Consider the following 15,564-nt stretch of genomic DNA (forward strand, 5'->3'; position numbering starts at 1 on the left):
CAGCGTATCTATTATTAGGACTTAGATTAAGATCTAATAACGTTTTAGGCTTGAAATATGTGAAAATCCTAAGGGGTTCACAAAGTTTTTCTCTGCACTGTGTGTGTATGTGATTATATTATATATATATATATATATATATATATATATATATATATATATATATATATATATATATATATACGTACGTGTGTGTGTGTGTGTCGATGTATTGTAAAGGATACAGGAAAAAAAGACTGATGTAGACAAAATAAGCAAAGTTTATTGAACAATAATAGAACAAAAAATGTTTCATACACTACAAACCAATAATCTTTTTTAGAGCAAGCCAGAACTTGTAGACTAGGATATTTTTATTAAGCATGACTTCGGGTAAGAATTCAGAGTCGTTTCTAGGCCTTCTAGAACCAGGTTACCCGACTCCTGGAAGGGGTTAATTACACCATGTTTGTCCCTAAAGCACTATGAACTAATGCGTGTGTTTGTGGCTGTAGGTTGTTGTACGTCATAGCAGGGGAGAAAGGAAGGGAAGGGAATGCAAGCCAGCTGACTGCATGTATTTGTCTGTGTCCTGCTTTCACATTTTTTAAATGATCAGTTTGAGAAATAAACTTTGTTCATCTGCTGACTGGTTTATTACAAAGCACACGCTACATTCAAGATTCATCTTCCAGCAGGACAATGACTCCAAACATACAGCCAAAGCTACAATGGAGTGGCTTAAAAACAAAAAGGTCAATGTCCTGGAGTGGCCCAGTCAAAGCCCGGACCTCAATCCAATTGAGAATATGTGGAAAGAGTTCAAAATTGCTGTTCACCAAAGGTCCTCATCCAACTTGACAGAGCTTGAGCAATTTTGCAAAGAATGGACAAAAATTGCAGTGTCCAGATGTGCAAAGCTGGTAGAGACTTATCTAAATAGACTCATGGCTGTAATTGCTGCCAAAGTTGCCTCTACCAAATATTGACTCAAGGGGGTGAATACTTATGCAATCAATTATTTTCTGTTTTGTGTTTGTAATAAATTTAGAACAATTTGTATTATATTATTTTTCACTTTGACATTATGGATTATATAAAACAATGGGTTAAAAGAAAATATGCAAATAAAGCATTACAAGAGCCAGCGTTTTAAAAGTCAACACGGTAGCTGCATGCATATTTTGCCCATTTTGGGGCTTATCAGTCTAACGCAACTGTATTTTGACTTAGAGTAAGTAAAAACAAGTAGCTTTTGAATTAAGGTGAATGAAAGCAATCCATTTGAAAAGCAATGGGTTATAGGGAAATATGCAAATATTTTTTTGTATGTATATATATATATATATATATATATATATATATATATATATATATATATATATATATATATATATATATATATATAAAAATCAGACCAACATCATCTCACATTCGTAAATATTGACACTTGCTTTTAAAGGGAGATGCAGCCTAACCCCTGAAAAAGTTGTCAATTTTTTGCTTTGTTCTTGCATTTCTAACCATTTTAATCGCAGTCTGGAGCTCTGCATTATAATTTCTCATTTTTCTGTGCTTCAGTGGGACAAACAGATTGATACAGAATGGTGCGACTGAGGGAGCATTGCATTTTGAGGAATCATATCATCATAAAGAACTGTCTGCGCACACCAGTGGCAAGTCTATCACAAACCAGTAAAGGTACGCATACCATAGGTTGAAAACCACTGGTCTAGTCGGTCAAGCCGAGTGGCTCCGCTACAACAGGTCGCATGGAAAACTGAGACGTTCAATTTTAGCAAAAAGGGATTCGAAGAGGAATCAATCCTGAAAATGGATTCGGGTAATATCGAAAACCCGGGGAGTTCTACTACTATGTAGAATAAATGATTTTTTTTTCTATGGGTTAATATCGCGACTTCCTTACTGTGCAGAAATTTTTTTTTTTTCTACGGGTAAATATCGCGACTTTCTTTGTATGCATCGGGACGCAGGACATTTGCTAAGAAATCGGGACTGTCGCGACCATATAGTGACTGTTGGCATGTATGCTATATATATATATATATATATATATATATATATATATTATATATATATATATTATATACATATATATTAGTGTTATTCCTCACATATCCTCTTGCCTTTCTGATAGCTGAAATCTCAAAAAACCTTCCCAGACCTCAGGGTGAGAATTAGCCTTGGACTCATCCGGGGTGAGTTTTAGGCTAGGCTAATTCTCACAGGGTGAAAATTAGTCTGTAACACTGGTCACAGGCTGGAAATGAGAATGCTGTAAAGACAGTGTAATGTTGTGAGGTGAGAATCTTGTATCAGTAAAACTGGAATCAGGATTTTAATGCTGGAAATCACATACTATGAAAATGCAATATCGTGTCTTAAGTATTTAACTTATATAATTTCCAAATGCATATGTTCATAAGCTTTCTCAAAGTAAATGAGGCTTCTTTATGAATGTGAAGCATGTAACATAATACTAGTCAGCACTCGGATATCCATTACCAAGATAAACGCCAGTCGCGTTATACCGCCCTTGTATTAAGAATGAAATCAATCCCATTATATCATTAAAAAAATCTAATATATGAAAGCCCTTAACCATCACACGTGATTTCCAACTCCGTCACCAGTTTTCTGATACAAAGCCCATCTCTTAAGTGTTACAATGTACTTGTTTATCGGTCACAGTCTGCATTTTTTTTCCTTGCATGCCAAATCAGTGTGCCTTTTATTGTGTAGCTACACAGCGCTTCCTCTAATTTCACCATGACAAAAATACAGCAAAAACAAAAGCAGCTACGGTAATGTAAAAGTTAATAATTAAATGATGAATTTAAAAAAAAAAAAATCTGCGATCTTTAGTTGCTTTTGTGGATTTTCATTTGCAAGTGAACTGTGACATTAGGGCCTTATCGAGCAATATATTCTGCAATGTTGAATACTGACTTTTGATACAGTTTTAATTCTAGAAACTGGTGGGTTTTTTTTTTTTTTTAATCTTTTGCTAAATTGCATTGCCTTTTACGCAGTTCTGTGCATTTTGCTGTTGGGGAATTTTACATAATGCTACAATACGGATCAGATTTAAAAGTATTATGTGTCCACAGTCGTCTCTTTTTGCCAAGTGATATTTTAAGGATCATATTGCTCTAAATTAAAGTACTTATTCTGTTAAATATAATGCTGTACCAAACAAAACCAACTTCAGTACATTTAAGTGGAAGCCTGCTTATTTTAAAACAGTCCTTTCCGCTATATATTTTTGACATTGTATTTTTTTTTTTTTTTTTTTGTGTGTTCCCTGAAAAAATGGACAAGGGTTGGAACAGGCCTGTGACAGGATAGCTTGTGTGGGTGACATCAGACCAGGAAATGAATGGACATAAGGCAGTACGTGTGGGCAAATAAAACGCTGGCTGCAATCAAGATTTATTAAATAACATTTTTAAAATAATAAACAAAACAAAATGGCCAAAATAACCAAACACTAACAAGCGGAATACAACTACCCTGAGGATGGTGGGAAAACAGGTAAGCAGCACACACAGCAATTGTATTCCTCTCAGGTCTCCTCTAACACCCCCTCCAGCGAAAGCTGATGTGCTCTATGCAGCCACCTCCAAATCAACAAATCATTAAATTAAAATGGAGATGGCTACATGCGCACAAGTTTAATAAATCTGCATGGCTGTCAACTAATTCAGTAATTGTTAAGCTGATCAGCCACACATTCTCACGAAAGGTTCTCAAGCACACAAAACAATACCACATAATGGCGGATGGCATTTCTGCCCGTCCTACATTTAAACAATAAGGGCTTTTCGACATCATACATAATATAGAAATCATAATACTAATACAAGACATACATTATATATTGTAGTGATCCTGGTTCCCACAGGCAGGCACATCACACAGGGCGAGGCAATCCACACACAGGCGGAGGGCGGGCGCGAACTCGGGACCTCTCTTACTGAAGCACAGCGCCGATACCGCTGTACAAAAGAGCTGGCTCCTTTGCAAGGAGTGTATGTCTTTGTATGTGATTACGTCACCTACCAGCCCTTCAGCCTGCCCCTATATAGTGTATCGTGCACGGGGGAAGGCTGCGCTGACTATTATTATTATTATTATTATTATTATTATTATACAATTTTCTTTTTTTTTTAAACTCTGTTTTTGGCTGTTCTAGAGGAGGGGTCCTGCTCCAACCTGTTCTGACAGCCGATTGGCTCTTGGATGACAAGATGTTAAATACTGCTATGTGACTAAACATTTTTGACATGGGTACAGCTCTTATTATTATTATGCATAACCTCTTGTCAGCAACAGTTGCTACTTACTACTTATGAAATTGTAAGTTTGAAATTACAGTAAAAATTTACAAGTTAAAAAAGAGGCAGTAGGGGAAATTAGTTTCTTGAAATAAGTTGTTTTCTGCACAGGGATTTCCAAGTACTTGCACGTGGGCTGCCAGGAGAAGTGCAGCCATCTGTGCTGTGCATTGGAACAGAACCCCAACTTGAATAATATGCCCCTAAAAAACAGTAACATAGAGAAATGTGTACATGTTACAGTTCATGTGTAAAATTGGTAAATCTATAGTCGATTAACCTGTAGCTATGTAGATCTACCAGATCAGAGGTCAATGTATAAATAAGTAAGTAGAGAGTAGTTAGTGCTACAGCATTTGAGGTAAATTCAGAAATAAAGTAACGTCAGGAAGCTTAATGGCAAAAACATAGGGTAAACAATAGGTATGGTAATAATGACATCCCTTCAACAAAACACATGCCTCTACTAAGTGTGATTTAGTATTCAGTTGAACAGATTTAGAAAAAAGCATAACCTAAGTGCACACAGGTTTTGCATTACAGTGAGAATCACACGTAGTACTCCATAATTTTGCTGACAAAACATTATTTTGTATTGTGAATTGTTGCCAGTGATTTTACATATATATATATATATATAGATATATATATATATATATATATATATATATATATATATATATATATATATATATATATATATAGATAGATAGATATAGATATAGATATAGATATATAGAGAGAGAGAGAGACAGAGCAATAACAGCTGAGCACATTTTAATTTAACTGTAATCATTAGTACCTTAAAATAGAAGTGGTAGATGGATTATGGAATGGCCTTCAAGCTCTGCTTTAAAGATGTCTCAGATGTCAGAGTAGTAGTGAAAATCAAGAAACCCTGCAAAGGCATGATTTATCTTGGGTTTGAATGCAGCAACATGACAGTCACCAAATTCTTCACTTACATGATCACTAAAATCCTCAACTAAACTGGTTGGTCTGATAATTTAAAAACAAACAAAAATACAGTACAAACACATGCAGCCTATTTGTACCAATATGTATAATGCAGAAGCTCTGCTCATTGCCAGTCCAAAGAGATTATATTTCCAGGGCCCTTTAGAAGCTACAGGAGGCAGGCTGAGACCCACTTGAGTTGTCCATTCCACTTCCCTCACATCACGGGGCACACTGCTCTATCAATGGCAACAGCTTGCCTCTCTTATGAAGTTCTTTTGTTTCTGAACCACCGCCAATACATGTACCATTTACAAACACTCTTGGAACCTAGGCAAACAAAAAATACACATCATTTAGATTAGCACTGACATAGAATGGTTTGTGTGTGTTTTCGATTGCAATTTAGTATATGTACCCATCTAAATGACAAGCAAACCCAATAAAAAGTGTTTATACAATAAGCAACTTTTTATAATCCCCAATACCAGTATGAACACTGGGTATCAAATTAATATGCTTAACACTAGTGGTTGATACCATAGATTAAAGACAAAGAAACACAAACAACATAACTGAGCCCTGTTTTGAAGCACAAAGGCAATTTGTCATAGATAAATAAAATAATGAAGTATGAAGCTGCAAATAATTACTCAGAATAATAATGTAAAGTTGCTTCTTGGAAATATCATTCAATTAAAGTAGTTTTGTTTCTCTGAGAAAATTAGCTTTTATCTTTGAACTTAAAACTGGGCCAAGTATGTGTTAAAAGAACCTCACCGTCCTCGCTCCGGTCATTTCACCCAAAGTGTCCTGAAGCTGTTTTCCTTCTTCATGCTGATCCAATTCGATTACTTTATATGGGGTGCCGATTTCGTTAAACACGTTTTTAGCCAATCGACAAGAAGGACAGGTGGTTTTGGAGAATATCACAATGCAGTTATGTGAAACCACTTCCTGAAAAAAAAGTAAACATTACATTTCAAACACCACCACACCCTCACATAAACTAGAAATTGACAAATCTAACAAATTACAGAATACTAGTCAGAATAGCCTTTATTTACACAGCAACTTGCAGCACTAGGTGGTTCAAGCAGGGAATTTGGTGATTGAAATGAATCAGTCATTTAAGTCAGTGATCCTGTTGCTGATTACACAGTGTAACAATTTTTTTTTTTTTTTTTTTTTTTTGTTCCTGGGTAGTAAGTGTTATTTCCTAATTGCTTATGCCTCAAAAGTATAGAAAATGTCTATTATTCCCCGCAAACTTTGCTTTTGTGACCAGGACAGGTAAATTTCAAAATATCACTATTTCCAATGGGAAAATGGGCAAATGTGTGTCTTTTCATTCACATAAAATCAGAAAAAAACAACATATGAATCCAAATTAACATGTATTTATACTAAAGTAATACAAAAATGACTACAAAAGAGTTAGAAGTGAGTTGATCACTTCTAAATCTTCTGTAGTCATTTTTGTATTTTTAGTATAAATACATGTTAATTTGGATTCATATGTTGTTTTTTTCTGATTTTATGTGAATGAAAAGACACACATTTGCCCGTTTTCCCATTGGAAATAGTGATATTTTGAAATTTACCTGTCCTGGTCACAAAAGCAAAGTTTGCGGGGAATAATAGACATTTTCTTTACTTTTGAGGCATAAGCAATTAGGAAATAACACTTACTACCCAGGAACAAAAATTGTGTAACACAGTATTATTGACCTACCCAAAACATATGAACATAACATTAAATCGCAGTTTGAAAATATTGTTTTCCACAACACACATACATACACCAACCCTCCTTGTTTATAAAAAAGGACAATATCCAGCATGGAACAACATTGTTTTGACATCAAATAGGAATTCCAGTTGTTTCTGTTTTTGACTGATGTAAACATACCTGAACAAAGCTGGCAGATGCTGTATTAAAGGAGGAACCCGGTGGACTGTTTGTAAAGTTTCCCATCCTGTAAAGAAATGAAAAGAAATCATACTATTGCCAAATAATCTTTTGGTATATTTCAATAATATGCACTAACTTGGAACAAAATATCTATTTACAGATTCTGACAGAGTTCAATTGTATATAACACTATAGTTCTGATAACCCACTGTGGTTATACATTTATAACTAGTAGGCTTCAGACTGAAACATACCTTCCCCCATGCAAAGTATATCAATGCATCATCTTTTAACAGTTGACAGCTGATAAGGGCTTGTCAGCTTAGGTGTACTGACATTAATACAGTGAAAAGAAATAAAACCAGCACGGTCCAGCTTTAATCCATTACTTTCAGCTTCGCCATCCACTGATTATTACAAGTTAAATCTCTAATCTCTGACCAATAGGCACCAGCACATAGCACGAACATAATGGGACAATTGCAACGAACTTGCAGTTAGTACGGAACTGCGTACTAGCTAGTATGGTATCTTGGGATCATCCCCAGCTGCGTACTAATTTAATACCAATTGGAACGAAAAGAAAAAGCGAAACAAAGTTGGAGACTAGGTAATCTCCAGTTTTAGTACAGTACTGAGGATTGTGGTTTTGTTTTGGTGTGCTTTGAAACAGGAAGTGAAGAGGGCCGGGGCTCAAAATATGAGCGATTGCTAGAAACTGTATTTTAAATGTGGTTTTTCGTAAAGGTTTTTTTTTTTTTTTAAGAAACTAAAACATCTTAATTAGTGTATTTATTTGGATTTATTAATGCTTAAGTTTTAAACTTGAAGGGTATATTTATGCACAACAAATACAGAATTCCCCTTGCGCTTTTTTTTTTTTTTTTTGTTTTTTACACCTGCCCCCCCCCTCCCCTCCCCTCCCCTGGAGCCCCCGCCCCTGCCCTGCCCTGCCCCGCCCACGGGACGGGACGGGCCCGCCCTGCCCTGCCCTGGACACCGACTGGACGTTGTGGCTGTTAACTTGTTTGGTGTTGTACTTAGTCTAAACATTGAATACAATGCTTTTTCTTTTCTTTTTTAAATATTGAACCCGGCACAGCGTCGATCAGCTATACAAGAGAGCCGTATACAAGACAGCCGCAACCGCTTACGAGTGTATCAATATTGTTGTGTTGTGTCATCTACCAGTTCTGACCCCTACGCTATGCAAGCTACAGCCTACTAATATGTAGCATTGGCTACTAAAAGCATACTTTGACAAGTATACATATAGCCTGTTATATATAACTTAAAAATATATTACTCGTATATTAAATATTGTAATTATGTTCCATGTGGGTAATACATAATTACTGTACGGCTTTAAATATATTCTCAATTGTTTCATGATATTTGTAATAAATCCATTCAACTGTAATTGTAATATTTTGCCGTTAGATCATTTTTTTTTCACTGTGGAAGCGATTTTATGAGTGTAGGGAAAGCGTTTTCCGTATTGTTATGTCACGAAACTCATTCCAACGCTACACGAATATATTGCAATGCCAGCAATGGCATCCCTTATATAAAAACTAATATTTGTATATATATATATATATATATATATATATATATATATATATATATATATATACATATATATATATATATATATATATATATATATATATATATATATATATATATATATATATATATATATATATATATATATATACACACACACATATATATATATATATATATATATATATATATATATATATATATATACACACATATATAAACACACAAGTAAATGTCTTTTATATGTAAAATACAGGTACATGGATTTGTGATTATGAATTGTTCAGTTACAAAAGTTGCCAATATATTTTGGAATTTTTCACATTTTGTTCCACTCAGTACGGTAGATTAGGTTAAACTAACTTAGCCTCGTAAGAGTATCCTCTAGAGGGCAGCAGCAGTTACTTTTGGCTTCGTTGTAATTGAGACCTTTTTTAGTACGTAGATGGGGACAAACTTCATCCACCAAGTTCGTTGCAATTGGTATTTAGCTTGCGTACTAACCTCGGGATCATCCCCAATTAGTAGTACGCTGCTTTCAACTTCAATAAATTGAAGGAGTTTGATAAAGCTAACACTCTTAAAGTCAGTTTCAGCACATTATCTGACAGCAGTTTAACATGCTCTCCAACTCTACCTTCCAGCTCTTTTAAACATCGTACTGTTTATTTAAATACTCCACACTGGAGTAGCTAATATAGCATCAACGGCGTGAATTGAGTGAGTGTATGTGTACTTGCTGAATAGAAAATAAATATTCCCTTCACAGCTAAATTAAAAATGAACGTTACATACACTGTACGGACGTAGGGTGCGCAGATTTACACCGAGAAATAAAGGGCACCTGGACACAGTCCAAAGCCTATTATTAGTAACTTCAAAGAATCTCATTTTGTATTTTTGACAAAATACCCAATAATACAATTATTTTGCAAATGCAATTAACATTGTATTTAAAAAGGGCAAATCATGTTAACAGCAACATTACCTGGATTTGTAAGTTCGATTGCTGAAACTGTTAAACAAACCCCTTGTGTTACTAATGCCAGATCTCCAGACGAACATTATAAAACAGCTAAATGAAGACGACAAACATTACACAACACTCTAACACCAACAGCAGTGACCGAGGTTTGAAAACATAACCCGGAAACACGTGCTGAAATGTACTTGAAATGTTGTCTAATAATCTGTCGACCCCAAACATAGAAAAGTTGCCCCATGAACTGCCTGAAAAACAAGCCTGTGGGATACACCATGTGCCCATATTTTCAACAGTTATTTACCAACTAGTATTTTCAGGTATTCTTCTTCTTTACTGTACGAAGTATGTCAAGATTGAACATACAGACTCGTGTGCTGTTTATTATTAGGAAGAGCATCCACGTGCTGAAGCTACAGACAGTACATTGGCTGTTCATGATGTGCACACTATTTGTTCCTGAGTGATATAATAAAACAACGTGGACCGCTAAGTCTTAATTTAATAAACCATTTCCCTGTCGCTGTAAATTGTACAAAATACTTCTCAATGTGGCAGTGTAAATGTTGGTGTCAGTTCCAAATATGGCTGCACCAGCGGGAACATAAAAAAAAAAAAATTGCAATACACATATGTATTTCAGTACCACATATTAACCAAACACTTACTCTATACTATGGATACCTGAGGATATATATATATATAAATATATATATATATATATATATATTATATATATATATATAATATATATAATATATCACTGTAACTGAACTACATCCTCTAATGAAGGGCTGCGTTTTCTGCAGTGATTTTTTGATCAGGCGCTATGATCGGACAGGCACGCCGTACACTAGTAGTCGATTTCTTCTCTTCCTGGGGGCCTGTAAGTTTCACTCAGTGGAGAGCAAGTGAAGATGGCGGACGTGTTGAGTGTCCTGCGTCAGTATAACATCCAGAAAAAAGAAATCGTCGCCAAGGGAGATGAAGTTATCTTCGGCGAATTCTCCTGGCCCAAAAATGTGAAAACGAACTATGTCATCTGGGGGTAAGCGATTGCTTTGTTATTCATCTTTAGCAGTAGCAAAAAACTTTTTTCTCCACTGCATTATTTGTAGGTAGTCGGAGGAGTTGTTGACACACTCAGTTTTAACGGATCGGGAAAATCATGTCGGTATTTCAACCAAACGTTTTAGATTACACATTTACTAGTTGTCACTGTTGATATAGTGAAAGAGTCAGTTTCTAATGCTTCTATTTATTTCTAAATGCGTTTGATCAGGAATGGAAATATGTATTGCTGCTGTTGTGCTGGAGTAAGCATGGAGGTAATCGGATGTGTTGTTGACAGTAGTACTTCAACTTTTAAAGTAGAATATGCAGTAAGACCTGATAATGCCAGTGGTTGTTTTTGTCTCTCTCTCTCTCTCTTTTTTTTTCAGCATTACATCACTAATATTGCACGCCATGTATTTTCATTTGCTGTAATTACTTGGTTTATGATAGCTGAAGTTGCATGGAGAACTAGCTTCCTACTGACTGTTTTGTTTGACGATGTCTTGGTACCTAACTGTATATCCACTGGTTTTATACCAAGTACTGTGTGATCGAGATAATTGTGTTATTTTCTCAACAAATTTGTAAAAATAGTGCAGTGCGTATCATAATCTTGATTGAACTTTTCCCAAACACCTTTTTTCTTTGTTGTTACCTAATATATTCGCACGTTAATACTTTTGCAGGACAGGGAAGGAGGGTCAACCCAAAGAATACTACACTTTGGATTCCATCTTGTTCCTGCTGAACAATGTGCATCTCCCTCACCCTTCCTATGTGCGGAGGGCTGCAGTAAGTGTCATTAGTCGTCTTTTTACTGCAGTGTTATTGCACAGTTTAATTACACGTTCAGATTGACAGTATGCATTCTGTATGTTTAGACAGAGAACATTCCTGTGGTGAGAAGACCTGACAGAAAAGATCTTCTGGCCTATCTAAATGGCGAAAGTTGTAAGTGTGAATGATTTTTGTCTAAATCTTTAGCAATATAACATGCATACTTTGCAATGGTAACAATACAGCATATAAAGCATCACCATATAGGCTATACTGTATGCTTGTAAATATGCAAGCAGGCAGAACTTTCAGAGCATAACTTGTAGTGGCTACTCTGAAAAAGAAACCACAGACTGTAATACAAAATATGGCTTGCTAGAAGTGATACTTGCAAAATAATATTTTTAGATTAAGTTAAGAAAATGTTTCAGTAATTTACCGCCTCTTGTATTAATTCCTTACTTTCATTTTTTAGCTACATCTGCAAGTATTGACAGAAGCGCACCTATTGAGATTGGTTTGCAAAGACCAACACAAGGTATGTCTTCTGCTTTGTTAGATACTTTAGGCCAGTGGTTCCCAAACTGTCAGGACACCAAACGGGGTCGCGGCTATAATGGACGGGGTCATGAGTCTGATTAGTATTAACCTCATTTTCAGGCAATATTTAAGTAAAAAAGATAACTAGCAGTGGAAGTGTGGCACTGCTAAGAGTGCACCTCGTGTTGCTCAGAGTACCTGTGTTTTACCGCTAGTGGTGCTGATCACAGCCTATTCTGTATATATATATGTGTGTGTGTGTGTGTGTGTGTGTATATATATATATATATATATATATATATATATATATATATATATATATATATATATATATATATATATATATATAGTGTGTGTGTGTATATGTATGTGTGTGTATATATATATATATATATATATATATATATATATATATATATATATATATATATATATATATATATATATATATATATATATATATATATATATATAGTGTGTGTGTGTGTGCGTATATATATAAATATAAAAAAAAAAAAGTATTTGCAGTTGCACAAATGTATTGGCCTGCAAATGGGTTTGCATCCGAAAAGCAGGGAACTCCTGCTTTAGGCACAAACTGCCAGTTACCTTTAACAGTTATAAAGGGTACAGTATATAAGTGATGGCTGATATGTATGTAGCCAACTGATGGCGGGCACATGTTTATAACACTACTTTGATGTATTCGGACAACAAGATGATATATCACTTTAAAGGGGTATTACTTTTCATTGACGCCCAATTAGCTGAGCTGTTTAAGGTTTAACGTGGTAACCGGCAGTCTGATTTTATGATGAGAATTCTTTAAGATGGTGATTTATGTCATTGACACCTGCAGCATAGTTTCAAAGCCTAATAGCTCGGACGCAATTTTACGTATCAAGTTCAAATTTACAGGCTAACATGGTATACTAAATGTGTTGGTGAACTTGACATTGCCTAATATGGCTGCTATATTGAGGCCATGTGACTTTTAATTATGGTCTTAATATGTGTACACAGCTCAATGATTTCTCAGTTAAATGCCATTAGGGTGATGTCCAAAATAGGGATGTCACAGTATACCGGTTTTACGGTAAACCGCGGTATAAACGGCTAAGGTTTTGAAATCACAACAACTATTTTCTATACCGTGATTACCAAGTTCACACGGATTAATGTGATATGGACGTGCTTTTTTTTTATTCACTGTTTGTCCATTTATTAAAACTAACTAATGAACACTGACATTTCAAATTCTGAAAACTGCCATGCTTGAGATTATCCGAGTAGGCCATTAAGTAAGTGACATCATGTTTAATATAAACCACACTACTAAACCGTGACCGCTAGCAAACGTGATTGTCAGTAAATGAACACAAAAACACAAATATCAGCAAGAACAAGGCATAACTTTTCATCACTGCTTTCCTGTTAATTAACCTAACGAAATAAGTAACATTAATTACTATCTGTTGTATCGGTCAAGAGAAACGCAGTAAGCAGAGAATCAAAAACGTTATATTTATTACTTTGTAACTAAGTCTAAGATACTACAGGCACGTGTATTGTTTTTTTATTGTAAAGATGTTGCCGTCTCCGAGTTGATAGTGTTGTAGTGATTTTGGTTTTATGTGTTCAAAAATGAATGCAATTTTATAACTATCAAAAAAAAAGGCCTCTAGATGCCTCTTAACTTTGCAACAGTGTCACACCCACCTTTTCATTTTTCTTTGTGTTCATCGCTGTTAATATGCAGTCTAAAAAAAAAAAAAAAATTGTGGTCAGGCACTGCATGTCTTAAAACGCACTCGATTGGCTATTGCTAGGTAACACTGCTTCTCTTAACTTGGGTTTTCAACCTTTTTTTCTTAACTCAACCCCTTCTGTTGGGAGGTTTCAGCTAAAGTACTCTACAATTCTCATTCAATGAATGTTAGCATACTGGCAATATAAGACAGAATAATCTGGTTTACACAATTATTTTTTCTCCTTTTTAATTACTAAACACATTTACACAACAGTCTGGGACTGATAAATTGCTGAGACAAAAAAACAAAGAGGAAGCTTCATTCTTAAAACTTGGATGCAAACAATTAAAAGATAGTATTTAGGAATCTTTTGATTTCTATTGGGAAAAGTCACTAAAATAATACAACATAGTCTGCACTGTAAATGTTTACTTCCCACCTCAGCATAATTGGTGCCTTTTAAAATATACAGTATCAAAAACATTAACCTCAAGATAAAACTAATTCATTACTAACTAAAAATGATCCAAAGGGACTCTGTGTAACTTTGCACTTTCTGACTTTTGTGTTTTCCTTAGTTTTTCTATTGCCAGTAAGAAATGTATCAAACACCGAAGACATATTCAACCAGCTGCTATTGCTGTGCAGCCATAGTAATAAACAAAAACCGTCAAAGTATGATGACTGTGTATGTTTACCAGAGCATTTATACTTCTAAGAAACACAGAAACACTGTGCTTCACTGACACAGGTTTAAAACAAAGATCACAGCCAGCACAGACTGCACTCCAGGTACAATTGTCAGACACCTGCTTCACCTAAATCTACGCAATCGAAATCAGGCATGCGTACAGTGGAAAATCTGGACGTGATTATTTGTTTTTCACTATATAATACCGTTAACAATTCAAGATCGTTATGTTCTCTTACTTTCAATTTTTATTTGTGCATTTCTGAGTTTTCCTGCGTATCCCCTATGACTCTTAGAAGTACCACCAGTGGTACACATACCCCAGGTTGAAAACCTATCTTAATTAATAGGATGCCGTCCAAACTGATAAAGATAGAGGGTATTCAGTTGCAGTGGTCACATCCTTATCCCCCTGTCTTTCCAGACTGAGCCCAGAAAATGTTAATATTCTGATGTTTCTTCACAGTAATTTGAAATAAAAAAGCATCATTATTTTGCTGAGCCTGTGTGAGCTGGAGTGAACACCACTTCCAGTTAAGTAGTGCCTGATAGAACTGCAGTACCAGTGTGTTGTATTTGTTTTAAAACTTTAAATTAAGGTGTTTTTCTTGTTAAAAAATTATTTGCCTTGAGTGCATTTTTTAAATAGCCATTTAAAAACGGATTACAAAACAATGACGTTATACCACGGTATGGCGATGGCCGTGATATATTTTGTGATGGTTATCATACTGTCAAAATTTGAACCAGTGACATCCCTAGTCCAAAACAAATTAACATTTGCACTTGCACACTGTATAATCTCTGGCCATATCAGTAAATACCATATGACCAGAGAGGCTATTCACTATATATTTTGCCCCTGGGATGTTTTTGTTAACAAAAAAACAAAACATTTTGGGTCAATTTCAATGTACCACTTAAACTGGGTTAATTGAGGTTTTAAACCTCAAAATGAGTCTTAAAGGCCAGCATACCAATTTAGACCA

At 35.1% G+C, this 15,564-nt stretch overlaps 2 protein-coding genes across 5 annotated transcripts in view; one reads left to right on the plus strand and one right to left on the minus strand.

The window, feature by feature from the left end:
* Positions 1–3,398: 3,398 nt before the first annotated feature.
* On the minus strand, positions 3,399–9,942 carry LOC121294176 (glutaredoxin-2, mitochondrial-like). 4 transcript variants are annotated; one of them, XM_041217783.1, is made up of 6 exons: positions 9,767–9,939; positions 7,207–7,273; positions 6,075–6,251; positions 5,489–5,624; positions 5,140–5,235; positions 3,399–4,540 (listed from the first exon to the last, which is right to left on the minus strand). In XM_041217783.1, the coding sequence occupies exons 1-4, from the start codon at positions 9,841–9,843 to the stop codon at positions 5,517–5,519; spliced, it is 429 nt and encodes a 142-aa protein (XP_041073717.1). In that variant the 5' UTR covers positions 9,844–9,939; the 3' UTR covers positions 3,399–4,540; positions 5,140–5,235; positions 5,489–5,516. The 4 variants fall into 4 exon arrangements, with proteins under 4 accessions (XP_041073717.1, XP_041073716.1, XP_041073718.1 ...); XM_041217782.1 differs by having other exon boundaries at positions 5,393–5,624; XM_041217784.1 differs by lacking the exon at positions 5,489–5,624 and having other exon boundaries at positions 9,767–9,942.
* Positions 9,943–10,664: 722 nt separating this feature from the next.
* LOC121330821 (parafibromin-like) overlaps positions 10,665–15,564 on the plus strand; it is an 82,654-nt gene continuing 77,754 nt past the window's right edge. Inside the window, exons 1-4 of the mRNA XM_041277646.1 lie at positions 10,665–10,808; positions 11,503–11,608; positions 11,698–11,767; positions 12,069–12,131. Coding sequence (XP_041133580.1) covers positions 10,678–10,808; positions 11,503–11,608; positions 11,698–11,767; positions 12,069–12,131 — 370 coding nt within the window. The 5' untranslated portion in view covers positions 10,665–10,677. The remainder of the gene's footprint in view (positions 10,809–11,502; positions 11,609–11,697; positions 11,768–12,068; positions 12,132–15,564) is intronic.

Source organism: Polyodon spathula, chromosome 18, assembly GCF_017654505.1.
Source record: "Polyodon spathula isolate WHYD16114869_AA chromosome 18, ASM1765450v1, whole genome shotgun sequence".
Taxonomy (NCBI): domain Eukaryota; kingdom Metazoa; phylum Chordata; class Actinopteri; order Acipenseriformes; family Polyodontidae; genus Polyodon; species Polyodon spathula.